Consider the following 27,263-nt stretch of genomic DNA (forward strand, 5'->3'; position numbering starts at 1 on the left):
CTGCCAGCCTTCCATCAAAGTACCCAGCAGCTGTCTGCACTTCCTCTAAAACCTGGTGTCCTGGGGAGAGTAAAAGACAGAAAACAAAATTCTGCCATCGCAGGTCAGTAGCTTCCAAACTTAGCTTCCCTTGGCTTTCACCTGGGCCCACACCCATGCAGCTCTTGTTCCTAGGTGACAACTACAGGACTTGTGTCCCTTTTCTTGCTCACATTTTAGCCACTTACCTGTGGGTAAAGAGCATCTCCTTCAAATTCAGGTCTGCTACCACAGGGGGAAGAACTTCCTCAGACCTACCTCTACCACTTCTTGGCCTCTTCCTCCCCAAAACAGGAAAGGTCTCTTCTACCATCAATGAGTCCTGCACCTGGACATACGTCAGCTATCTGCAGAACAGTGACTGCACTCCTTACAGGACAGACACAGAGGATTCACTCCATTTTGCATGGCAGCTGGCAGAGGTTTAAAAGAGAGGGAAAATGGGCTTCAAAATACACACGTACACAAAAACCAGCCTTAGGTTTCTTGTATGCATAACACAAAGAAGAGCTCTGTCTACAGGCTGTAAGCAGCTAAAATCACAAGAGAAGGATGTTCTCAACCACAGGAGTGTGGTAGCCGGTGAACATACATTACAAGGGACAGAGTCTTCAGTAAGACAAGTCCCAGGAGACAAGTACCACGAGAACCACTTTATGTTAGGATGACCAAAAAGGCTTCTCCCGGGATGCATTGTTCTGTTATGGTAATCTATCCCAGTTTGGATTCCACGGTTGGCTGTCAGCCTCTTCCTCTCATCACTCCCCCAGAGTTCTCCATTGGTCCCTGTTCCCTGGTCCTGCCTTTTCCCTGCCCCCAGACAAAACTGTGAGTTTCGGGATCATGTTGGTATTTGCCTCTGCAACCTCTGACAGTGTGGAAGCAATAAATGCTCCTGCCAGAACGCACACAAATGCCTTTCTCGACTCTTTGCTACGGACTATAATACTGAACCCACCCGTGCTTCTGTGGGAGCCGGGCAGGGACAATATTACAAGAGCAGTTTCTCAGGGATGACCTGGCAGTTTTCCTCCCTCTTCCACACCTGTAACACATTTCAGTTTAGACTCGAGAGGTTGCTTGGTTTCTTTCAAGACTAAGTCTTGAAGTGCAAGACTTAGAAAGTCCAAGAAGTGCAAGAAAATGGGGTGCTGTCAGGAAAGGCAGTCCAGCTTTCTCTAGAGGAAGCTGGCTGCTGTTCATGTAACCTGAGAGAACATATCACGGTCAAAATAGGTTTGAATAAAAAATTAGAACAGCTTACTCTCGGCTCAGCAGTGGTCCTGACCCCACAGCCCTTCAAGCACAAGCTATGTAATGGTAGTTGGTGGCAGAGTCCTCCCAGAGCAATTAGTCTAGTTGAGGATGTGAGTTCAACCCCAAGTTCTGTCTTCACTCAAGCTTGTAAACTTAACCAGTTTCAGGGCCTGATCACAGATGCAATCTGCCAATGCATTCTCACCATTTTCTGGCTTATATGGTAAATTCTTTTGTAACTTCACAGTAAAGGAACATTTCATCTTGCTGCAGTAAAGGGCTGTGGGATTCAGCAGTCTTAGTGATTAAAAGGGAACAAAATTAATGATGGACAAATGGCTCTGCTTTGTTTTGGATTACACTGAACCTAGGCTCCTTCAGGTACTGAAACACCACCATCCACATTGCTGGAAAACAAAGGGAAAAGTCCAGGAAGGAAATGTGAGTCCAGACATGTTATCTAAGCCAAAGTAGAATCTTTATTTATGTAGCTGAAAGTGATGACACTTGTAGTGCAATGACAAGCCCAAGTTTCTTTATCTCTACTTGGAAATGAACCATCTCCCTCAAAACATTTGTGCTTTGCTGTCATGTGCCTGTTCTACAGTCCCCAGACCATGTAATGCACACTTTACACTACTGAGGATAAGGAAGTTCCACAGATAAGTTACTTCTTCATTTTGTAACTTGTGTGATATAAAGAATTCACTCAAAGCATCTTCACTTCAGTGTTTCCAAATGCTGGATTTTTAAAGTCACATTAGTGTGACTCATTAATCTCACCACAATCCCATTAATTAATGATTACTCCTCATTTATCCCCCATAAATAAGCGAAGTGCAGTGTTCTTAAACTATAACAGTCACTCCAAGCAGTTCATCACAGAAAGAAATTTTGCTAATAGAAAAAATGTGATTAAAAAGAACACAGAAAGGTATGGTCACTGAAACATAAAAAAAATATACTGGCACTTTATGAAGGCACAACAGGAACTACCTCAGGAATCCAACCAACAGTCTTTGGTCACATCCAGAACAGAAGGGTCCCCATTTCAAAGGCAGCTTGACAGAAGAAAGACACCTATCAAGAAGCACATGGTAGGTGACACTACAGCAAACACAGGTGCAACACTTCTCCCACCAGGCTCAGCACTGGAACACCTCAGTGCAGAGGCCCACCCTGATAGCGAGTAGCAGATGGGATGTGTGGTGTGATGTGTCACAACTTGTGCTGTTGCAAGGTAGAAAACCAACAAGGTCGATTTTTCTGTGACAAAAACTTCCAGCACTTAGGGGTTTTTCTGCATTTACATTTCTTCTGATAGAAATAGGAAAGATCAAAGACTCAGAGTGCAAGCAAGTGAAAGAAGTGGTGTGCCTGGTGCGATCTCAAGGCACTGAGCACCCACAGTGTACAAGGGAGAATGTGGCTGCAGGCAGCTCTCCTTCACCCCAGTGCTACAGGTGGCCAGGGCCATCCTGAATCTACATTGCCTTGATTTCTGGCAGTTTCAGGGGGGGCCACCCCTGCCATTTATAGTATGACACCAGTTGCTTGGGCACTTCAGCCAGAACCATCTGGGAAAGTGCTTCCTGGGGAGCCTGAAAAGAGAATGGGGAGAATAAATCAGAAATACCACAGAGAACAGATTTGTTAGCCTAGTGAAAAGCTCTTTTAGAGAATTTGTAACACCTGTCATGATCATTCTGCTTTAAGAATTCCTTGCTACAGCTTTAGGAGCACTTCTATTCAGTCTCGGTGAGCACTGCTGATGAAAACCACTTATTCTCACCTCAGACTTCAGACTGAGTGCAAAACTGCCCCAGCCACTAGCAATGTCTCTTATTTTGGGTTTTCATTTGAATCACTCAACCCAATTGACCATGCAAAGTGCATGAATGCCAATGCCAACAGTGGAATTCAGGGGGAGCTGGGGAGTGACTGGACTGCTTTCAACAGCAAAATGATCTCAACTTCAATCACTCATGGGCCTCAACATCAGAGACTTGACAATATGATCTCAGTTCCTTGCCTAAACGTTCGCATCCCAGGACAGAGAACATCCCCTTTAACCCTGCAATAGCCAAGAGATAGTATGTGAAATCAATTATACAATGAGGGCTCTCAAGAACTGCAAGACAGCAAGACACACAGCTTTGAACACAGAAGCCAACATCTCAACTCTCACTGGGAACAAGCGGCACAGGCATACCCTCTGAGCATGCAGCTTGCTGCCTTGTCAAGACCAAGGTCATTTTTAGGATGCATACATCCTGGCACTGGGACTCTTCTGAACTTAAAAACAACCTACATTTTTGAACTGTCGGAAAGGCACAAACTGGACAATGTCCCGTGCAGCTGGCTCTCCTGTCACAGATTTCAGAACACCATTGTCTCCATCAAGGAACTCCATTGCTTTAAAATCGGCTTCACCAACACCAACAATGATGATGGACATGGGCAGCTTAGAGGCATTAACAATTGCTTGCCTAGTTTGGTCTAGATCAGTGATCTCTCCGTCTGTGATGATCAGCAAGATAAAGTATTGCTGAAAAACATAAGAAAGCATCTAGTTAGGTATTTCAACACCAGAGCTCACGTAACTGAAGGCAGATAGAGCACTCCTTTATGCTAAGAAAGAAATCAGATGTTACTGTGGATGAGACAAAACCAGAACATTAAAGAAACTTATGTTCATGAGCATTTTTTCCTATGCCTAATGATTTTCATTGTGCACTTCCAATTTTCTCTATACTAGAAAAAAGATAAAGGATTAAGTTCAATTTATAAAGAACAGTTACATCAATTGGCAGAAAGTACTAGAGATGAAAAGTACTACTAAATCAACACAGCTGCATACAAAATTCACTGATGGGCACTGTTTTGCTGACTGACATTCAGAAAGGCTAGAGATATTTAATATCCCTGCAGCGTAATCAAAAAGCCTTGGTTTTTTTGTTATCAATAGTTTAAATTAGAAGCATTAGAAGTATTAGAAATCTCAAAACACAGCAGTGACAAATAACATGAGACATTCTAGAGGTAACATGAAGGGAAGGATACAGGAGCTTTTCCAGAAAGAAAGGAGTACCTCAAAGCAATGCCTTGGCATGGTAAAATGTTTACAATTTGTATCATTTTCCAAAAAGTAAAGTTTAGTACCTGATTCTGAAATGAGCAGTTGCTGTTTTATAGCAACTACTTACAGACTTAAAATGAGGCAAACACAACAAAAAAAAAGAGAAAACTGAATTTCCAGTTCCAAAGCACAGTCAACACAAGAGTTACTATTGCTGTACCCGACTGCTGACAGATTCCTTATTTAAATAGTTAGCTTTAAATCTGAAAGAAAAAGTAGAGATATTTAACACATTATGAGAATTAGGAAGATTTCCCCAAAGTGCTGGGAAGGTTAAGAAATACCCTCAGAAATGTAAGAAATGGATCTCCTTAGTCCCAGTGCCTCACAGCGTGGGAAATGTATTTGATATACACACAAACATAAGCAGCACCAAAAATACTGACACAGCTAGGTGATAAAACAAGTAGCACAGTATATGTTTCTGATTGGCCTGTCAAAATGAAATCAGCTAAAATCTATCAGGACATCCAAGTCCTTCATCCTTAAGCAAAATGAATGAAGTTTAAAGAAATGAAGTTGATTTTTAACAGCAACCACAGCCACAACAGCACACAAATAAGCCCACGACCATAGAGGAGCACAGATGCTCTGCAATCAGCACACTGACTGAACAGTTCTCAGATGCCATGCCATTATGGTGGGACAGAAAGCCAAGCCCTCTGGTAGTTTCTTAGAGGCTTTTTCTCAACATTCTTGAGAGCAAAATTGTTTCGCACAACACTCTATTCTATGTGCGTGCCCTAGAGGTGACAGAGCTTGGCAAGAGAGATTACAGTGAGGAAACTGTTGCCACAGTCCAACTGGTCGACCAGCCAACACAGCACCCCTGTAAAATGCAATGTAAGGACGATGCCAACAAACTGGGAGAGAAATAAATGTCACTTGAGCAATGAAACTAATGTGAGTGTCTACCCAGTATAGGTTCCTATCAGTATGTACCAAGAGAGCACTGACATGCTCTCTGTAGGCTGACAACAGATGACCAAGCTTGGGATTCTAAGGAAGGAAGATGATGTCAATTTACTATTCCATTCTATTCAATCATAAACATGGAAAACAGAAACATCAACCCAAAGCAGATCCACAGTAAAGGCCTTGCACTCACTGCAGCAGTTCCTTGTTGCAGTGAGTGTGCTGCAAACCTTGCCACGTGGTTTATAATAGGAGAGAAGTTGGTTGGCCCGTAGAGTTGGATCTGAGGCAGAATCTGGCGGTAGGCATCCACTATTCCTTGGATCCCTGCAACACAAGGAAGGAAAGCTGCCACAAGAGCCCACAATTCCTCCAGTCATTATTTTATAAGCATTACTAAACAGCATAGCCAAAGGACAACTCACACAGCTCCGAACTCCTGAAGGGCAAACAAGCAGCAGCATAACAGGAAATATGGGAAAACAGATGACGAAAACAGTGGACAGCTGCAGAGATTGGATTTGCACATTTCTTCCCCATTCTTCATTCTTCACATCAGTCTTTGTGCCTTTAACATCACAAAGCTCAGGATTCTAGCTTTTGAGTTGGCTGATGGAGAAGGCTTTAAACTAGGTTTGAAGGGGAAGGGGATAAGACCAGGCTTGGCAGACATGAGCCTAGGGCTGGCATGCCAGCATTGGGGGTGAAATCAAAAGCCCAGCTGAAGTTCATCTATACCCTGCTGACTTTGAAGTGTGTGAATCTCACTGGAACACACTTGCACACTTATGGAGACAAGACAGGGAGTCCTATGGTAATAAAAGCCAAAAGGGAAACAGCATAAAATTATCTCAAAGGAATTATGAGTGTTCCTCTAGGAAGGCAACACAGCCAACAGCCCAACTGAGGTGCTTCACACCAATGCACAGAGCACAGGCAACAAACAGGAGGACCTGAAAGCCACCATGATGCTAGAAAGCTACAACCTTGTGCCATTATTGAAACTTGGTGGGACACTCATGGGAATCCCATGACTTGAGTACAGCTATTGATGGCTACAGGCTGTGAGGAAGGAACAGGCAAGGAAGGAGAGGTGGAGGGGTTGCCCTCTATGCCAAGAATTGGACTGAGTGTGAAGATCTGTCTCTGAAGAACAGCCATGTGGGTAAAAATCAGTGACCAAGGCAACAAAGGGAACTTCATGGTTTTGGGGTCTAATACAGGCTGCCTGATCAAGGGGAGCCTGTTGATGGAGCCTTTCTGCTCCAGCTACAGGAGGCACTGTGCTCGCAGGCTCTTGTCCTGCTGGGGGACTTCAACTGTCCTGACATCTGCTGGGAAAGTAGCACAGTGAGCTGTAGGCAATCCTACAGGAGGAGGAGACTCCTGGAATGCATGAAGGATAACTTCTTGACCCAGGTAATCAACAGCCCTGCCAGAGAGGATGCATTACTGGATCTGTTGGTCACCAACGCAAGGCAGCTAATTGGGAACATCAAGATCAGAGGCAGCCTGGACTGCAGTGATCATGCATTGGTGGAATTGGCAGTCCTGAGGAATATGGGTCAGGTAAGAGTAAAGTTAGGCCGCTGAAGGTTAGGAAAGCAGACTTCCAGCTCTTCAGGGAGATAGTCAGTGGGATCCCCTAGGAGACTGCCCTTGGGGACAAGGGAGAAGAACAGAGCTTGGCAGATTTTTAAGGAAGCCTTCCATAGAACACAAGAGCTAGCAATCCCAGGAGCAAGAAATCAGGTAAGGAAGGCAAGAGACCAGCATAGCTGAGTAGGGAACTGCTAGTCAAACTAAACAGAAAGAAGCAAATGCATAGATGGTTGAAGCTAAGGCAGGTCACCTAGGAAGGGTATAGAGATCAAGTTCGGTTGTGTAGGGATGGCCAAGGTGGAGCTGGAACTGAACCTGGCAAGGTAGACAAAGAGTAAAAGGAAGGGATTCTACAGGCCCATTAACCAGAAGGAAAAGTCAAAGGTGTTAGCCCCCAATCAACAATGCTGGAAAACTGGTAACAACGGATGAGGAGGCTGAGGTACCCAACAGCTTTTTTGCCTCAGTCTTCAACGGCAAACTCTCTTTCCACACCTTGAGTAGATGAACAGCAGAATGAGGACTGGGGGAGCAAAGTCCCTCTCACTATAAGTAAAGATCAGGTGTGTGATCACTTGAGGTACCTGAATGTACTTAAGTGTATGGGAGCCAATGAGACGCATCCCAGACCCCTGAGGGAATTGGCTGACGGAGTTGCCAAGCCACTCTCCATGATATTTGAAAACTCATGACCATCAGGTGAAGTCCCAGGTGACTGAGAAAGGGGAAACAATGTCTCTGTCTTTTAAAAGGGTAGAAAGGAGGACCCTGGGAACTCTCGGCCTGTCAGCCTCACCCCTGTGCCTGGGAAGACCATGGAACAGACCCTCCTGGAAGCTCTGCTAAGGACGTGGAGGTGATTCAGGACAGCCAGCATGGCCTCATCAAGGGCAAGTCCTCCCTGACCAAGCCAGTGGCCTTGTACGATGGCACAGCTCCCTACACAAGGGGGGGACACAGATGTCCTTTATCTGGACTTCTGTAAAGCCTTTGAAGCAGACCCCCACAACATCCCTCTCTCTAAATCAGAGAGAGATGGATTGGATGAATGGACTGTTAGATGGTGTATTGGTTTGGCACGGGCTGGCATTAGGTAACGGGGGGCCACAAAGATGGCTCCTGTAAGGAAGCTGCTGGAAGCTTCCCACCATGTCCAGCAGAGCCAATGGCTGATGGCTCTGAAGATGGACATGCTGCTGGCCAAGGCTGGGCCAATTAGGGATGATGTAACACCTCTGTGATAACAGATTTCAGAAGAAATCAAAACAAAGTGGGGCATGCACAGTTTCAATTGCAGCTAGAGAAGAGGAGGAAGTGAGCACATGTGAGAGAAACAACATGGAGACACCAAGGGCAGTGAAGAAGGAGGGGGAGGAGGTGCTCCAGGCACCAGGGCCAAGATTCCTCTGCAGGCCAGGGTGAAGACCACGGTGAAGCAGCCGTGCCCCTGCAGCCCCTGGGGACCCAAGGGGGATGCAGAGATCCACCTGCAGCCCCTGGGGGAGGTGCCCATGCCAGAACGGGTGGATGCCTGGAGGAGGCTGTGATCCAGTGGGAGTCCCGATGGAGAGAGAGGGCCCTACTTCCAGGCTGGAGCAGCCTGGCCTTGGAGGACTGCAGCCCGTGGAAAGAGAGACCCACAGTGCAGCAGTTTTGGGAGGACTGTGTGCCCATGGGAGGGACTGACAGTGCAGCAGTTTTGGGAGGACTGCTGCTTGTGAGAGTGGACCCACGCCGGGGAAGGTCACGGAGAACTGTGTCCCATGGGAGGGAGCCCATGGCCGCACAGGGGAAGGACTCCTCTCCCGGACCAGCGGAAGGAAATCTCAGTGATGGACTGACCAAACCCCCATGCCCTGTCTCCCTGCACTGTTGGTGGGAAGGAGGGAGGGGACTGGGGGGTGGAAGGTGTTCTGAGGGCTTATTTTACTTCTCATTATCCTCCTCTGACTCTGTTAGTAATAAATTCACTTCGCAACTTAAGTTGAACCTGGTTCGCCCTTGAAGTGTTTTATTCTCCTGGTCCTTATCTTGCTCATGAAGCCTTTGGTAATTTTTTTTTTTTCCTTTTCCCTCCTCTGCCCAGCTGTGGCAGAGAAGGGTGAGCGAGCAGCTCTTGTGGGTGCCTGGTGTTGGGCCAGTGTCAAACCATGATAGATGGATAAGAAAGCGGTTGGACAGTCACATGCAGAGGGTAGTGCTCGATGGCTCAGAGTCCCAATGGACATCAGTGACAAGTGGGGTCCCTCTGGGGTCCATATTGGGACCAGTGTTATTTAGTATCTTCACTAATACATGACGAGAACAAGTGTACCCTCAGCAGGTTTGCAGATGACACACCTGAAGGACAGGGCCATCCACAGGGACCTGGACAAGCCTGAGAAGTGGCCCACAGCAACCTCATGAGGTTTAACAAGGCCAGATGCTGGTGCGGCACGTGGGTTGGGTATCAGTCCCAGTATCGATCCCCACTGGGGCAGGAACAGATCGAGAGCAGCCCTGCTGAGAAGGATTTTGGGGGTGCTGGCGGATGAGAGGCTGCACACACCCGGCCGTGTGCGCTGGCACCCAGAAACCAACCATGTCCTGGCTGCATCAAAAGAAGTGTGGGCAGCAGGTCAAGGGAGGGGGGATTCTGCCCCTCTACTCCCCTCAGGTGAGGCCCCACCTGCAGTGCTGCATCCAGCTCCGGAGTCCTCAGTGCCAGACAGACATGGACCTGTTGGAGCCAGTCCAGAGGAGGCCACCAAGTTGATCAGGGGGATGGAGCACCTCTCTTATGAGGAAAGGCTGAGAGAATCGGGTTTGTTCAGCCTGGAAAAGAGGAGGCTTAGGGGTGACATAACTGCAGCCTTCCAGTTCCTAAAGGGGGCTTACAAGAAAAATGGAGAGGGACTTTTTTACAAGAGCATGTAGTGACAGGACAAAGAGGAATCGATTCAAACTGAGAGTAGGTTTCAATTAGATATTAGGAGGAAATTCTTTGCTCTGAGGGTGGTGAGGCACTGGAATGGGTTTGCCCAGAGTAGTTGTGGCTGCCCCTTCCTCGGAAGCGTTCAAGGCCAGACTGGATGGAACTCTGAGCAACGTGGCCTAGTGAAAGGTTTCCCTGCCCATGACAGGGGGTTGAAACTAGATGATCTTTAATGTCCTTTCCAATCCAAACCATTCTATGATTCTATTAAGTTGCAGGAAAAATAATCTAGCAAAGACATGATGAAGACTGTTTACTTTGTCCTTTCTACCTTGTCAATTTATCTTGTTTAATTGGTTATGTTCTAATTAGACAAGGTCAGAAGTTCTCAGGAACACTGACTTTTCATTTTCTTTGTGCAGAATTTAGAAAATCTCTGGTTGAAGATTCAACCATTTCTGTAACAGAAATAGCAATATCTAAGGGTTTTTTTTGATGCAAAAAGCTTTTCTCAGGTTAACAAAACAAAAAAATTTTTGAACTCCTATTTTAAATGGTACATAGTCTTCTGTGGATCCATCTAAATTGGCCTATTCCTAGCTTGTATCGATGTAGCTTCATTTGCCACTGTTGTTTATATTGTCCACCATCAAGTTTTAGCATGGTACCACTCAAAACTGCTGTACAAAGACCCTAAAAGACCACAGGCCCAGATCCCAGTGAGGCAGACAATGCTGAACTGAGAAGAAATGCTTGGATTTTTGCACTGAATCTCTAATTCCACTTTTTGTTGGCCTAAGACCAAAGAGAAAAACTAAGTGACAAATGCTCATTCAAGAACAATTCTGTGTGACAGCATGCTGAGAGAGATCTTAGTCCTTAAAGGTCATAATCTAGCATTGGGAGCAGCCCTTAAATACAGCAGTGGGGTGGGGTGATCCTGGCTGGATATGAGGTGCCCACCAAAGCCATTTATCACCCCACTCTTCAGCTGGACAGGGGAGAGAAAATACAACAAGGCTCATGTGTCAAGGTAAGGACAGGGAGATTGCTCAGCCTCCACTGTCATTGGCAAAACATTTTTGCCAAATTGACATGGGGAAATCAGTTGAATTTGTTGCCAATCAAATCAGAATAGGACAAAGAAAAGTAAAGACTAAGTCTTAAAAACATTTTCCCCTCACCTCCCCTCTTCTCAGGCTCAACTTCACTCCCAAATTCTCTCTCTCCTCTCCCCTCAGTGGCACAGCAAATGGGGGCTGTGGTCAGTTCATGTCATCTCTGCTGCTCCTTCCTCACTCAGAGGAAAGTCTCTCCTCACTCGTCCCCTGCCCCAGCATGGGGTCAATCCCACAGGAGACAATCCTCAATAGACTTCTCCCATGGGAGTCCCTCCCACAAGCTGCAGATCTTCATGAATTACCCATGTAGGTCCCTCCCACAAGATGCACTCCCTCAGGAACAGACTGCTCCAGGGTGGGGCATCCATGGGCTGGTGGTGGGTATTTGCTCCCCCATGGACCTCCATGGGCTGCAGGGGCACAGCTGTCTCATCCTGGCCTTCACCACAGGCTACAGGAGAATCTCTGCTTGAGTGCCTGAAACACTTCCTCCTCCTTCTTCTTTACCAACCTTGGGGTTTCCAATGTTGCTCCTCTCACATATTCTCACTCCTTCCCTCTGATTGCTGCCACACAGGGGTTTTTCCCCCCCTTCTTAAATCTATTATCCCACCATCGCTGATGCACTTGGCCTTTGCCAGTGATAAGTCTGCCTTGGAGCCAGCTGGCATCGGCTCCATTCGACATGGGGGAAGTCTCTAGCAGCTTGTCAGAGAAGCCACCCCTGTAGTCCCCACTACCAAAACCTTGCCATGCAAAGCCAATATAACCTGAAAGCACCTCCACTGAAGAAGATGGCTATGAAAAAAAACAAGCTTTTAAGACAAATTTTAAGAGAACAGTCAAACATATCCACACATATCCCATTGCTGGTGAAGTAACCTTGGTCTCTAACAGCCTCAGCAGATGGTGGCGCTGGAATCTTATTAAGCACAGGCACAGGGCTGAGCTGAATCCACTGCTACCTGTAATCCAGCCGAAGTAACCAAGTTGAAGCAACAAAAATTTTAGCACAGACTGACAATCAATTAAATCTAGACCCCTTCACTGGAGCTTATGGCACTTGCACAGAAATCTGCATCAACACACATCTGCTTTTGTCAGCATCAAGGTGAGAGTAAATCTATGTTTGCCCCATGTCTTGGTGCTGTATTTGATTTTCACCAGTTATGAAATAAACACAGCACTTCAAACATCTCCCCCTCCTAGTGACATTATTAATAAGGAGGTGTCCTCACCTTGGCAATAAGGGTTGCTGGCGTTGAAGTTCAAAGCAAACTCATGAGATACCTTGGGAAATGGGACATTACAAACAGTTAGGGAATGCAGACACAACAGAGCAAGGGCCCAGCATTGTGAAGGTCCTACCTGCCAGCTAGGAGGAACCTGAGCACCAAACCCGAATGCAGGAAACAGCTTGTCCCTGGAAAGAAAGGGCAACAACAAAATATAAGAGCAATTCTATAATAACTCACTCTTCTGTTTTATTCACCAAAAGTAATTGGAGACCAAGGCAGAATTCCTGCCATAAGAAATTGGTACATCATCTAGCTGCCCATGGCCTGGCACCAGGTATCCAATGGTTTCGGGCTTGGGCTTGAGAGCTAGATAATTTCTTTCAGTGCAGCACCCCACAGGACTCTCAGGAGATTTCAAAGTAGCAGGAGAAAAGCCAGACCAACCCCAGCCTGGCTACAGGACAAAGCAGACAAACATGTTCCCATTCCCATTGAATCAAATAGGACATTCATGTTTGCAATGTGTCATCTGCAACAAGGGATCAGTGCTCAGCTGAAGCACCAAGGGACTCAGAAGGGACAAGCCAAGCAAATATGCCAAATTATGAAGAGCTGCCATTGCCCTCCCTAGCACTGACAGAAGCAAGAGGAAACAGTAGCAGCTCCTAAAGGGATCTCCCAAGGAAAAGCAGCCCCTCAGTCATTAAAACAGTGCAGGGCTAGAACAAGTTGGGACACATTTGTGACATGGTGACTGGATCAATCAAGATCATTACATACGTGTCATAGTCCTGGACTACACTTCCCACACTCCAGATGGCACTCAGGTACTCATTTATCCCATCTGGGCTGATGTAGTGAAGAGAATCTGGTGATTTGGGATCTCCATTGGAGGCAGTGAAGTCTACACCCACCTGATCAGGCAACATGATGGCAGCAAGTCACTGATATGTCAGCACAAACAAATGAGAAGAACTGTATCCAGAAACAGGGGGTTAGCTCAGGCCCATACAGTTCCTTTCCTCCCAGGCACACAGCAGCCCTACACAGCGACAGGCACACATGCCTGCACCCCTTTTCCCACCTGGGTACAGGTATTTCCAAGTCGTAGCAATCCTTTCCACTGATAGACTGAACCAACTTCTCAAAAGAAGTTTGAGAAGCCCTAGCTCCATTAAAGTGCTACTTGATTGCAAAAAGTAAAAATATAGTATTATTTGGGTTTTGCAGATTTCATCACTGCAAATTCACACTGCATTTGCAGTCACTCATGCTGTCAATAAAAGAACTAAACACAACCTCACTGCTTTTGTCCTGTCATCTACCAATACAAGCAGTGGGGAACAACTCACCGTAAAGTTAATCTGGCAACCTCCCATCACATAGTCCAGAAATGAATATTCTGTCTCAATCTAGAGGAACAGACAGACAGTGTTACACCTACTCATTTTACTACAATCAGAAAATAAAAAAAGTAAAAAAAAATACCAACAAAAATCTTCCTACCTTGCAGGATTTTATCCTAATAATGCCAGAGTTTTTGTAGTGCTTTTTCTTTTGTTTTTTCTCAGGATGAATGCATTCATATTCCACCTACAGAAAGCAAGCACAGAAGAAGCAAGTTCCAAAATATCTGCCTTTACAGGAGAGCAAATTATTGAAACAAGCAGTGTTACACATCCCACAATTTCAGAGTTACCAAAATACCCAGCAGAATTAAGAAACGTAATTTTAGAAGGTCTGCAACTACTTTGGCTGCTATCTGACAAGCTAAATGGGGTGCTTTTGACACCTGGGCAGAGGAGGCAAAAATCTCAGGGTGGGGAGGCCAAAAAGCCTAGGCCATAGGTTCCCAGTAGCAGTATCTGCCTGTTTGGATTCACTCGCATTCACAAGGTTCTGAATTCACAAGGGCTCGAAAAAAGGCAGGAACCTTCCACTCGCTTTTGGATTATGACCCATCAACCTGGATGGCAACTGGAGTAGTCCTGGGCTACATCCTGTGTGCAAATACATCTGACTCAATTCAGGTGGGACATCTCCAAAAGAATGAGATGTCAGGTTTTCACTGCAGACAACAAACCAAAACCAGCACCACCAGCATGTGCTTCAACTTACTCTAGACCAGATGACCAAGACAAGAGCCCCTTGGAAGGACTGCTGCTCTCTGTTAGCTGGCAAGGTGACCAGAGTGCTCAGGAGGGTGACCAGCTCCAGCACAAACATTATCTGAGACAAGCTGTGCTTCTGGACTCATCTGTTACAGCACCAACAAGCACTTTTATTTTCACTTGACTCAGCAGAGGCCAAAGCAAGCGGAACTGCTGGGAAAAGTAGCTCAGCAGACAACAGGGCCAGCAGAAAAAAGGCTCAAGGATGTTTTTAGAAATAAGAATGGTAACAGAACCCAAAGAAAACAAAGAAATATAATTCCCACACCAGTTCTTATTCTTTCCAAATGTTGGCTTAGTAATACAACAACATAGACAAAAATATGCATGCTTGGAGGCAACAACTAAAAGTGTGTATCTGAGGTCAATAATAAAAAGGGGGTTTGAAAGCCTGAATTCTGGACTAAGTTAGCAGGCTGAGGAAGCTCACCAGAGAGCCAGCACCAGCTGTCTGCATCTTCGCCAGGGTCGTTTCCAAAGTGCCTATCAAGTCATGTGAGCCATCGTTGTCATGATCTGCACACTGCACCTGAAAGGAGGAGGGAGCAGGCAATGGGCAGGCTTCCTGTGTTAGGGACACCGGCCACAGCCCACTGCCCCACCTTCTGTCTGACAGCTCTGCATCTATGCTGGTGTACTCCCCCATGCCATCAGGACTGGGGATTTTGGCCACATCACTAACTGAAACCCAGGAGCAAAGACACACAGCCAGAGTGAATCTCAAGAGAGGAACATATTCACTTCCTCACCCATTTAAGTATGCATGGTGAAAAATAAAATCTTTCCGTGGTTTAAATATAAGAGATTAAATAAATAAATAAAAATTTTAAAGAAACATTAAAGCCCCCAACATTTCACAGCCCAGATGCGTAAATCTGAGATCATTCAGGACAAGATATGCAACTCGGGTAATGGGAACAAGCAATTAAAACTTTGTTATCTAAGATATGCTCTTTTTTCTGTCCAACAATAGCATCAATTTACAGGAAAATTGTAATTTCCATGCAACAGTAAGTCTGTCTCTTTCTACATCTTATACCAACCAAATTATAAATACTTTATTAATAAACAGTCATTTTTGTATCAGCATGAAGGCTTTAGAACTAGATAATGCAAAAGAACAATGCATTTACAAATGAAAATATACTACTAACTATGGCTTACAGCAACATGGTGTCATAGCTCTCCACAAAATCACCAGTGAGGAGCATTTCTAACACATTCAGTCCATATGACTGCAGAACACAAGTAATTCCAGAAGCAGTCAACTAAGAAACAAGTGTAAGCAGCTGCCTCCTCCTCTGAAGCTCACATGCCACACAGATTCAGGGACTCTCTTTCTGAGATCTGCCTTTAGTAATCAAGAAATTGATGCTACTCCAGTATAAACCACAGTGACAGCTTTCTCCTAAGGACAATGGGTCAAGATGAACCCATGGGTAACACCCCAATAAGGGTGTCAAATGCAATGGCTAGGTATCTGAATTTGACACTGGGTTCTTTAAGGACTACTCAAGATCTACATGGGATCTTCCACTGGTATCAATGGAAAACCCATACAAACAGCCAAGTGAATTATGGCCTAATGTAGTCACCTAAATGGGAAGCACCATGGCGTAGATACTGAGAAGGCTAGCAGAGAAAAATTCTCCACCTTTTACTGTCTCATGTGAAAGTCTCCATTCTCACGCAAGCTATCTGTCTGATGGTTTGCTAGCTGGTAAACATTTGCAGGTGTTGGGCTGTTGTGAGAACATAGTGGAATGTTTTGGTTCACTAAGAATAATATTTTGAAATGGGTGGTTATACCTCTTAGCCTATCACCTTGGTAGGTGGTTGACCAGTGGGCCAATCATGTAATTTCTCTTTTGCAATCCATGCTATAAAAAGATGGGTTTTTGGCATTAGAAGGTCGGCTTTGACCATATCTTCTCTGACAATTTATGTTGTTTTTCACCGTCCCTGCACACAACAGCAACACCATGGCATCCTTCAGTGTCTTAAGGGCAAAAGATACCACAGAGACTGTTCCCCCTTCTCCTCCTCCATCCTTTCCCACCACACTTCGTCTCTTCTCTTCTAGACACTCTACCATGAAGCAACTCCCACCCCTCCTGCCTGAACTTCACTTGGCTTCTCCCAACAATTCTGATGTTTGCACATCACCCAAAAGCAACTGGGTCATGCCTGGGAGGCCAAGGAAGGAGGTTCTTGTGCAGAAGCCATGGTGCAGACTCCCAGTGAAGGGTCTCCTCTGTGCCAGTACACCTGGAGACCTGCAGGGAATTCAGCAGCTGCCACCTCCACACACCTCCTCTCCCCTCCTTCCTGCTCCCGCTCCCCTCATAGCCATGCCAAGGACCAGTTTTGTTATTAGTTCACAACACGGAATGGCTTAAAACAAACCTCTTTTTACAAGGGTTTTGTCTAAGACTGGCCAAGATTCACTGCAGGCAGCCCAAAGAGCAGTGTTGCTGCAAAAAAACCCCCTTCCAATACTGCAGGACACTGTATAGTTATTTACTGATTATTTCTTTGCAAATGAACTGTCCAGTAATCACAACGAGCCGTGGAATACAGTCAGCAAGGAAAAGGCCCCTTTCATCTACAAGAACTTTCAAAATTCACAGAAAATTGTCGGGGTCCCTCTCCCTGCCATGTAGCCCTGGGAGAGGGGCCCTGAGGGGACAGACACGGGGTTTCCCTGCCCCTGGTCAGCCTCGTTCCCCATTGGTTGTTTTGTGTTCCCCTGCGCGGGCAAGGACCCTCGGGTCCCGCAATTGCCTCAGTTCCTCGGCAGAGCTCTGGCCATGCAGCTGGAGAAATAAACATCTCTGAAACATCTACCAAGAATCCGTCCATATATATATTTCTTTTCCATGGGACTCCTGGTTTGATACATCGTATTATAGTAATCCCCACACTGTAACAAATGGTGAAGAATTGCAAGCAGAATGATCCCTGATCCCTAAGTGACTGATTTGTGTGAGTAAACCCTAGAAACTTTGGATTCCTCTTCTTGGTTTTGTTTTGCTGTTCCATATCTAAACTATGGAGGAACCGTGGGAAGACTCTTGGCTCTCAGAGCCGCATATGGACATTTATCTTAAACTTGAAAAGATTCTTGAACAACGATTTGTAAATTTTAGCTTAATTCAAGCTCAAAAGGAACTGAAACACTTCCTGGCATGGTTGTTTAAGAACTTTTTCTCCGTTTCTTGGGATTTAATTCTTACCAAAGACTTCTGGAACACCATTTGGACCCAGTTAATTTTTGAGTCAAAATATATGCCCACGGAAGAATATTTTTGTGAATATTATTTAATTACCGAGACTGTTGAGCAATGTCAGCTGTGTCCTGGCGAAGGGAAGCCTGCCTCAGGGACCGTGTGACCCAGGCCACGTGCACTGAGTACTCACCGAGCAGCAGCAAGGCAGTTCCTGCGTGCGGGCAGAGCCATGCGAGCTGCAGTGTTGGTGGCAGAGCGAGGTGTGGCGGGAGCAGCGGGACCCGGCAGTGCCCGCCCAGCCCCGCACAGCGCGTGGTGGAGCGAGCCCTGTGAATGCCCGACCGAGAGGGGCAGCAGCGCAGCTGAGAGCAGAAGCAGCAGAGTGCAGAGAGCTGAGCAGTGCGGCCCGACCCAGCCCGCGCGGCCCTGGGAAGAGCGCGCAGGTACGAGCAGCCCCAACAATTCCAACATGGGAGCGAGCAAAAACAAAAGAGAAAGCAAAAATGCAGCAAGACAGAAAACAGCAGCCACTCAGAAAAAGGAAAAGATCACTGTAGCTAAAGTTTTAGGAATAGTAAAATGGTATAATGTTAAGCAAAATTATGGTTTTATAACAAGATGTGACAACCAGCATGACATAATTCATGCATAAAACTGCTATTAAAAAGAATAACCCTGAAAAATGCATCCCAAGCTTGGGAGATGGAGAGGTGGTGGAATTCAAAATTGTACAAGGTAGAAAAGGGTTACAAGCAGCAGAGGTCACTGGGCCTGATGGTGTTCCTGTAAAAGGCACCATATATGCTAAAAAATCGTAGTCATGTTAGACAATATCTCCATTATAAGCAACCCCTACAGTCTCCCTTTCCTAATCCCACCTTTCCCTTTTACCCTATATCCTATTACGCGCAGTGTATTCCCAATCTATTTTTCACCCCATGGCTTCCCTATACAATTCCTTTTCCCTACAACTCCTCTCCGATGCTGAGGGGGGGATGAAAAGAGGGAGGGAAAAAATTAAACCCTCTTCTGCCTCAGTTTCCGCACAAAGCATGCCCAGAGAGTTCTGTCTCCCTTCTGTCAGCCTTAAGATGTTCCAGAGAAGCTGCTTGGACATTTAAAGACTCAGAAGGGTGGTTTGTTTTGTTTTAAAACTGTTCTTGTTATGTTTATCCAGTTGTTTTCAATGTTAAGCTTTAGATCTCTTTTGTTAAAAATAAGCGGGTGAAATGTCGGGGTCCCTCCCCCACGCCATGTAGTCGTGGGAGACAGGCCCTGGGGGGGAGGCACGGGGTTTCCCTGCCCCTGGTCAGCCTCATTCCGCATTGGTTGTTTTGTGTTCCCCTTCGCAGGCAAGGACCCTCAGGTCCCGTGACTGCCTCAGTTCCTCGGCAGAGCTCCGGCCATGCAGCTGGAGAAATAAACATCTCTGAAACATCTATCAAGAATCCGTCCATATATATTTCTTTTTCATGGGCCTCCTTGTTTGATATGCGTGTTACAGTAATCCCCACACTGTAACAGAAAATTATTTTGCCTTTGTGTATATGCCATGAAACCTGTGAATACCAACACCCACAAACTTCTATTTTGCTACTTCTATGTGATACATTTGCTATTGCCATTTAAATAACTATGGGGCTGAGCCACTGCTTTCACTTATTTTTCACAAAACTGTCACAAAGATTAGGCTGTGTTACAAATACGAGCTGTTCTTAACACAGAACAAGGAGAACATCACTCTGCATCACAATGAAGAAAGAATTACCACAATACTAGGTAGTATTTGATCAAAAGATTTATGTTCACACATATATTCAGCATGTAATCCTCATACACAGCTGACAAAGCTGTTGTTTAGGGATACACCAAAATGTCTGTTTTCACTGTGCTGAAGTTCAAGTTCTCCCTTCCCTGACTACCAGTATTTCATGCATAATTGCTCCTAGGTAAATTTTTCGAAGCCTCAAACAAGAGGTTTCAAGGAATTGTCCTGGGTTGCAGTGTATTCTATTACCATCCTCATGAGCTGTTGAAACCAGGTGGGGCAGTGTTTCCTTGCCTCCTCCCTCCGACTATCTTCTGTTAATGAGTCCATCAACACCTGGCCTTATGACTCATCATCCTATTGTGAGATGCTCCACCCAGAGGGAGGAACCAAGCATCCCATCCTGGATATAATCCCAGATCCCGAACACCACAGACACCCTTTCCACTGGATTCCCAGAGCACAGGAGCTACATAGCCACAACTGGACCTTCCAAGGAAGAGCAGCCCCTTTCTACAGGATCACTGCTTCAACAGAACAACATCCACCACTTCAGGAGGACTGCAGCCACCATCTTATGGGACTGCTTCCGCCACCCTGACTAACAGGGTGTCAGGTTGTATCCTGACTCTGTCACTTTGAACCAGTGGTTTCTGCCTTTTTTTTTTAAATTTCCCTATTAAATTGTTATTCTGACTTGGTGCCTTCCACTGATTTGTTTTCAAACTAGTACAGGAATAAATTCCAAATTAAAAATAAAACAGTAGTGCAATAGCATATCATATACTTTAGTGTTGTTAGTGAAACTCCTGCCTGTCAGCCTCCCCTGACTAATTTCCCCAGCCTGTTAAGGACAAGAACAGTTTAATCCTATTTCACAGCTGCATTGGGAAATTTCATAGATTATTTGCACACACATCAAGAATTTTGGCTTAAATGAACTAACAGCAAAAAGTTATCTTTTGAAGAAGCAGGTCATTCTAAAGTGTATTCCAAAGCACAGAAAGCTTCTAGAAAACAAAAAAAAAACCCCAAACAACAACACAAATATTTCTGTGGTATAGCAAATACAGCCCCACAAACAGCATGTGTAAACCATGCCATGTCATGTCAGTTCTAACAAATGACAATATGCACCTCTTAGCCACCTCCTCTACATGCTTGCTGCACACTTTTGAACCAGGATGACTTCTTTCTGACCCAAGACTGTTGATTCCCCACCTATAAGAGCTCACAAACACCACTTAGAACACTGCCACCTATCAACAAGCCCAGCACACCTGTTGGAGGTTAGGATTTTTCCTTTTTTTTTCTTTCTTTCTCTCAGGGAATTTTTCCCCCATTTGTTGCCTGAGAGATGAGAATGATGATACTTAAGAGAGACAAAATATGTGGCCAAGATGAGTAATTCTTAGGACCTGCCATACTGCACAAAGAACAACATTAGCATGCATGCTTTTTGCTAAATCTTCCATATCAAGCTTTCAGCATGAGATTTCTTCAGAGAGAGGATGAAGCAGTAAAATTCTGCAAATGTAAAGCATTTAGGTGTTAGATAAGTAGAGAGAAATTATATTCACACAGAACCATCTATGGATTTAAATGCCTTTAAATTATCAATGCATTGCTTAGAAGAAAAATTAACAGATTAAGTTGCTATCAGATTTTATTTTGTAGAAATATATTAAAAGATGTAATTGTTCTGCTAAACCTCCACAAGCCAGGACCACAGAGAATTAGTTATCATAGAAAAGACCACAAAGAAATGCAGTTCTGACTCAAAACTAAATTTCCAATTGAAAAAGAAAAAGAGTGGGGAAAAGCTTCCAGTCTCAAGAATGGAAAAATCTGATGCTCAAAGTCCTCTCTTGTGTCAGTATCCCAAGGTACTCAAGTTTGTCCAACACCTGCAAGCTTCTCAGTTAACTTAGAAACAGTGCTAGAAAGCCACAATGAAAAAAAAACCAAAACAACCAAACAAGACACCACCACCAAAGCTCAACTTGAAACCCTGGCCAGAATAGTGAAAAAAAGCCCAGTTATAATTCTTCTTATGACTAATAATTGGAAATTGTGTCACTTCTGCATTTCCCGAGTTCTCAATTTGACAACTCATGTTTTAAAACAGACATATAATCACTTATCTGCCACACTACAATTCTAGAAAGGCAATCTAATAATTTAAATATGACTAGACAACCTGATAACTCACAGCATCAACAGAGAATGGATGACTTGGAACAACAAAGAGAATTCCTGAAGACTCTACCTTGATAGGTTTATTAAAATCTCCACCACAGAAAGTTTGCAAGGGAACACTGAACTTCCTCCAGCATGGATTTAAGTTGTTCTTGATCACCTTAAAAAAATTACAGCATAATGTCACATGAGGAATACATCATTCAACTCACTAGGAATCATGACATGAGGGCTCTTCACAGCAAGCTAAGAGCAGCCTCAACCAGTTCAACCCTTGGCCTATCAATGGCCAAGCAACAGCTCTGTAAGAAATAAAAGCTTGATGTTCTGGGTAAAGTTAAATTTTACAGCCAAGCTCAACACCATTGAAAAGGAAGAGAGACCCTCTTCTCACATGCTGTCCATGGTCAGACTCCTCACTCAGGTAGCTCCATCCAGTCACCAGGCAGCAAATAAACAATTTGCTGTAGCCATAGTGAACAGAATTCCTTTTTATAGGATACAACTCTCTCTGCAAAACTGGTGCAAAGCATAACCAAGAGCAGGACTCCCACTTTTGGTAAAAGTAAGCTGTCTGATCAACTCAAGGAAAGCATCGTGTGGAAATACTACCTCTGATCTGTACACAAGCTGCCATGTTCCAGCATCGCTCTGCTTGTAAAACTCCAGAAATGGATCCGATTTACCTAAGAAATCCTGCAAACAAAAACCCACCAGAAGTAATCAGCCTCCTCTATATTTTACCAAAATGAGTAAAGAATTAGCTAATTAGTATACAACACTTCAAACAAAGAACAAACAAACTATACATTTGTTTTCTTTCCTCACTTTTATTTTCCTTTTTAAAACTGCTGCACTCTGTAAGTCATCAGAATTTATCAGCTCCAATTCCAAGACCTCCTCCTCAGATCATTTTTGTCCCTATAAATCACGTCATTTTACTAACTGAAAGTTAGGTCACTAAATCCCCGTATTGGCCTTTGGCTTAAAATAACATTGAGCAGTACACCTAAATTTCCACCTTTTCTTCTTTAACAAAAATACAGAAATATCAGTTTGCAGCTACAGTACTCACTGGAGACAATTATGTAACTGATCTGTATTAATACACAGAATGTTCCAAAGCCAAAATAATACCTCAAAACCTAAACCTGGCAGTTGAGTTTCTGGTTTGACGTTGTGGTCTTCAACATGCAATCGTATCTCCAGTTTACTCCATTGTAAATAACACAAAACACAGTGAGCCTTTGCTTACACACCGATTACTGGCTTAGCTGAATGTCTGCAACCACAGAGAGATTCCTGGCCAAAAGGTACAAAACGTAACTTCTAGAGAAGCATGCAATATAATTTTTAAAAAAATAAATACCTTTTTGTCCAAGTTTTGGGCTTCAATTTCCAAGTACACAACCCTGGTATCTTTAATCTCCTCTGCTGAAATCTATGCCATGGAAAATGGGGGGGGGGGGGAAGAAGTAAACAAGAAATCACAGTTTTGATTACACTTTGAAGAAACTGTAGTTTCTTTTAAATATCTCTCTCCTGTACACATGTAGCATTTGAAGATATACTGACAGAAAACCAGAAAAGCCACTTTATCCCAGACAACATATTGAGAGAGTTTTTTCACACAAAAACCTCATTTACCGTAATAGTGCCCTTTCCTGCTGGCTTTCCCTGCTTCAGTTCCAGCGCTCGGGTGAAAACTGAGCTGGACACAACCTAAGGGTAGAAGGCAGATAATAAAAATATCAAGTTAGACAAAGAGCAAAGAATTATTCTTCATGTGCAAAGTTTTCAAACTCTTGTAAAAGTTCTAAAAAGATTTAAATGTGTTTCCAACAGTGACAGCCATCAGTTTGTGCTCCTGAACAGTCTGAAAATTATCTTCTTTCACTATCCAGGAAACAGTGCCCACAAACACATCTCCAAACTTAACTTTAGCTTCCTATTTTTGCTACCTCTTAGACACAAGAGGCATTGTCATCACAAGCAGCCAAAAAGCTGCTAAAACCAGAAAATACTATTTAATTTATCAAATCTTTCATTAATAATATGAATCCCACTTTTCTTCTCTTGCCTAGCTATACAAATCCCTTCTCAGGAAAGGAACATAGAATCTCAAGTAGCCTTATTTCCCCCGATTTACCACCTGATGGTCAACTTTGTGCAAAGGAAACTCCATGAGAGCCCTCCAAGCACCATGCTTCCTTACTCCCAGACTGCCTTTAGTGCTACAAGTGCCTCCTAAGTTAAGCAATTAATTACATACCACATGTATTTCTAACCTTTGCTTTGTGGTCAACATAATGATTTTTCTAACTACATTCAACGGTAACACAAACGAACATGTTTAACAGTGTTTAACATCAAAACACTGTTTAACATCAAAAATTTGAGTATGTTGAAGCCTTTGACAAAGCAGATTTTCACTTCATTTTTTATAATAAAACCAACTCTCGCTTCTTATTTTGTACATAACACATGTCTACACGCACCTGTCCCAGTGTGCACTCAACCCCTCCCAGGTAGTCATCGTCATTTAAATCAAAGGACTTGTTATCAATATCATACACGCCGAATTTCAGCTTCTGCACTTTCTCAAAGTAGTAGTCCACAACCAGTTTCTTGCAGAATTCAGGGTCTTGGCAGTTCTTGATCTTTTCCGTGCGATCTAGCTGCACAAACACAGGAATAAAGCTGTTGATAATAAGTATGAAGCCCATACTCTCCCACGCAGCTTTTTACCTGCACCAGGTGGACACAGGCACCAGCAAGGCTACACACCCTGGACCATGCCTTGTGCTCAGTGACAAACCAGGCTGATCAATGGCTCCCCAAGAAAAGAAATGGCATTGAAAAATACAGACTATCATATGGGAAAATTCTGAAAATTAGGGGGAAAAGATTGCTGAAACACTGTATTCTGGAGTGTGTGCTCTAGAGCAAGTCATACCGTAACAGGCAAATGAACCTCCTGCTGCAACTCTGAGCAAACAAGTCAGCAATTAATGAAACCACAGAAGGTTTGAGTGTGGGCAATGTGACTGACCACCAATTGTAAATCTGAATTAAGTATGTCATGCACCTGCCAGGAAAACCTACGGGATGGAAAGGGGGAGACTTGGCCTGTTTACACCCACCGGCAGCGCGCGGCCGCCGGACGCTCTTACCTCAGCCCACCGGCCACCGCCCGCGTCCTGCAGCAGGACGCAGAGGGGGTCCGACCTGGAGCCCAGGTCCCTGTCGAGGAGGCTCCGGCAGGACACGGACAGCTCCACCCGGGACACGCACGCGGCCATCTGCGGGCAGAGCACAGCGTCAGAGGGCCCGGCCCGCACCCCGCGCGGCCCCGGTGTGGCGGAGCGGAGGCACGCGCGGGGGGGGCGGGGCCGCGGCTACCGGCGCTCCGCGGCCCCGCCCGCCCCGGGCCAGGCGAGCGCGGAGGAACGCGGTGCCTCCGCGCAGCCGGGCGCCAACTGCGGCCCGCCTCCCCCCGCCGCCGTCCCTCGGCTGTTGAATTCACCTATTTCTACCGGGCTCTCCCCGCTGCTCCCGCTCCCCGCGCAGGAGCCCTTCCCTCTGCCTCGGTGCGCGCTGCTGCCCCAGGTTTCTACAAAGGGCCGGGCCTGTTATCCCCTCCCTGGGACCGCCGCTCACAGCCCCGCACAGGGACAGGGACCTCCGTCCCGCCAGCGCCGCAGCCACCGCCCCACGCCGAAGAGTCGCCGCCCCACGCGATGAAAGCACTGCCAAAGCTCCCCCTGCTCGCCCACGGGAGCCACAAAGCCCACGTGCTTTGCCGTGCTGGCTTCCAAAACACCGTAACGTCATCCCACAACCAGGGGATAACTAAATTTTTTACACATTAAACTGCAGACAGCTTCTGTTTGAGGAACAGCTATAATTCTCAAAACTGAATCAGAAGATGAACCTTCAAGCATCAAAATATTACAGAGACTGGACAGGTTGAGGGCTTTAACAAGTGCTTTAAACAGGAGTATTTCATAGAGAAGCTCCTTCTGAGTCTGGAAAATAAGGAAATACTTGCTTTGGCTTTCTAGTACCCGAGTACCTCATGGCTTCCTCATACTTTCAGGGTGTATATATTTAACTCAAAAAGAGGAGCTTTTATTGTATAACAATTTAATCCCTTGGACATCCCAGTCTGCAATCTACTCTGGACAAATGTTAACAATGTCACTTAATACACCAGTGCATGGCACTCAGGTGCTCCAGTGACAGTGGCAGGACAAAATTAGCAAAGCTTTAGGCAAAGACAATCATAGTGCAGCTTTCCACTAAGGTCATTGTCATCGTTTGGCTTAACACCAGCATTTTCAAAAAACTTGTTTGAAGTGGTCTGGTCAACTGTTCAAACAACTGGCAGGAGCCATCCATTTTCCACTCAGTTGCCTTCAGCCCCAAGTAAGATTCACAAAGAAACCGCTGCCTTTAATAGATACGTTTCCCATAAAATTCCAAGTCACAGCTATCAGGTTTTTTCTTGACCTCCACATACCATTCCACCAGACCAGCTTTCATCTCACACAGACTCACATCTGTGCATTTGCGGTTCTACAGACAACAGCAAAAATTTGTTTGACACCCACTATTCTGACAACAAGATCAGGACATCTAGTCTGGGCTCCTTTGCCAACATTTTTGCCTCTGTTTTTCTCTACTGCAACAGAGATTTCTGTACTAACAGGAGGCACCTTTCCTCCCCACTAGAGCTCAAAGAATCAGGAGTAAAGTTAACCTCAAAGAAACAGCTCCCCATAAGCTTTAGCATCCCCTGTCAGCAGTGGTCCATTTCTGGGAGGAGACCATTACCGCAGATCTTAAACTGCATGCAGAACAAGCCCACACATATTTATTCCATGTTAAAAAGACATCAAAAAGGAAGAGTTTGAGATGGCAACTGTTAAACCACACAATGGAGCCAGGAGGTGAAGGGACCAAGTCCTCAAAGCCAATCACCTCTTATCTGCTACCTGAATCTCTTCTCCAGATCAGCAGCAATGAAATTATGAAAATACTCCACTGTTTCAAAGATTTGACTTCCAGTACCCAAATACCCAGAAGGCTGTCTCATCTGATTGTTGTAAATTTAGAAATGGCATAGGATTTCCCTTGAAATACAGCCTAGATGTTCTGCTGAACCACTGGGGATGTTACAAACTACATGGGATCCTTTCCCACTATATCCTCTTGCCTCCATCAGGAGATCACAGGGCACTCACTGATGCACATAACCACCAAGACACAACAGAGCACGACCAGGCCAGCTGTTTGGAGTGGCTGAGCAGGAACTGTCCTAACTGGCTGTACTCCCTTCCTCACCAACTCAGGGGATAACAAGAAAGCAGATTCGACAACTACAGACAGAAACCTTATGAAAAGAAGATGGACAGCTCCTTAACAGATTCAGATTTAAAAAAAACCCTTTTTTAACCTGAAAACACCTGTTTAAACCTCAGCCAGTAATTACTTATAGATTACTGCGTATGGATGTCCTTGAAGAGCCCACACAACCTTCTTTTCACGTCATGGCTACCCAAACACACGGTATGGGGTTCTCCAGGATCAGTCCATTCCTTCAATAGCAGCAGAAGAAAATCCTGGTCATAGACATCCCAGCAGCAAGAGCAAGAAGTAGTTGGTCTG

At 45.0% G+C, this 27,263-nt stretch overlaps 1 protein-coding gene across 8 annotated transcripts in view; it reads right to left on the reverse strand.

Annotated features, from left to right (window-relative positions):
• Positions 1-1,752: 1,752 nt before the first annotated feature.
• The window catches only part of CPNE1 (copine 1), a 50,486-nt gene continuing 24,975 nt past the window's right edge, over positions 1,753-27,263 (reverse strand). For 3 of the 8 annotated variants that reach the window (XM_069033960.1, XM_069033961.1, XM_069033963.1), the window contains 15 exons: positions 24,767-24,895; positions 24,092-24,271; positions 23,241-23,315; positions 22,963-23,034; positions 22,206-22,289; positions 21,607-21,753; positions 14,827-14,925; positions 13,732-13,818; positions 13,578-13,637; positions 13,006-13,139; positions 12,356-12,410; positions 12,226-12,277; positions 5,544-5,677; positions 3,608-3,844; positions 1,753-2,897 (listed from right to left, as the gene is read on the reverse strand). In XM_069033960.1, the coding sequence (XP_068890061.1) occupies positions 2,781-2,897; positions 3,608-3,844; positions 5,544-5,677; positions 12,226-12,277; positions 12,356-12,410; positions 13,006-13,139; positions 13,578-13,637; positions 13,732-13,818; positions 14,827-14,925; positions 21,607-21,753; positions 22,206-22,289; positions 22,963-23,034; positions 23,241-23,315; positions 24,092-24,271; positions 24,767-24,895 (1,662 nt within the window). In that variant the 3' untranslated portion in view covers positions 1,753-2,780. The remainder of the gene's footprint in view (positions 2,898-3,607; positions 3,845-5,543; positions 5,678-12,225; positions 12,278-12,355; positions 12,411-13,005; positions 13,140-13,577; positions 13,638-13,731; positions 13,819-14,826; positions 14,926-21,606; positions 21,754-22,205; positions 22,290-22,962; positions 23,035-23,240; positions 23,316-24,091; positions 24,272-24,766; positions 24,896-27,263) is intronic. The other 5 variants (XM_069033964.1, XM_069033965.1, XM_069033966.1 and 2 more) reach the window with 5 other exon arrangements.

The sequence above is a fragment of the Aphelocoma coerulescens genome, chromosome 20, assembly GCF_041296385.1.
Source record: "Aphelocoma coerulescens isolate FSJ_1873_10779 chromosome 20, UR_Acoe_1.0, whole genome shotgun sequence".
In the NCBI taxonomy this organism is placed as follows: domain Eukaryota; kingdom Metazoa; phylum Chordata; class Aves; order Passeriformes; family Corvidae; genus Aphelocoma; species Aphelocoma coerulescens.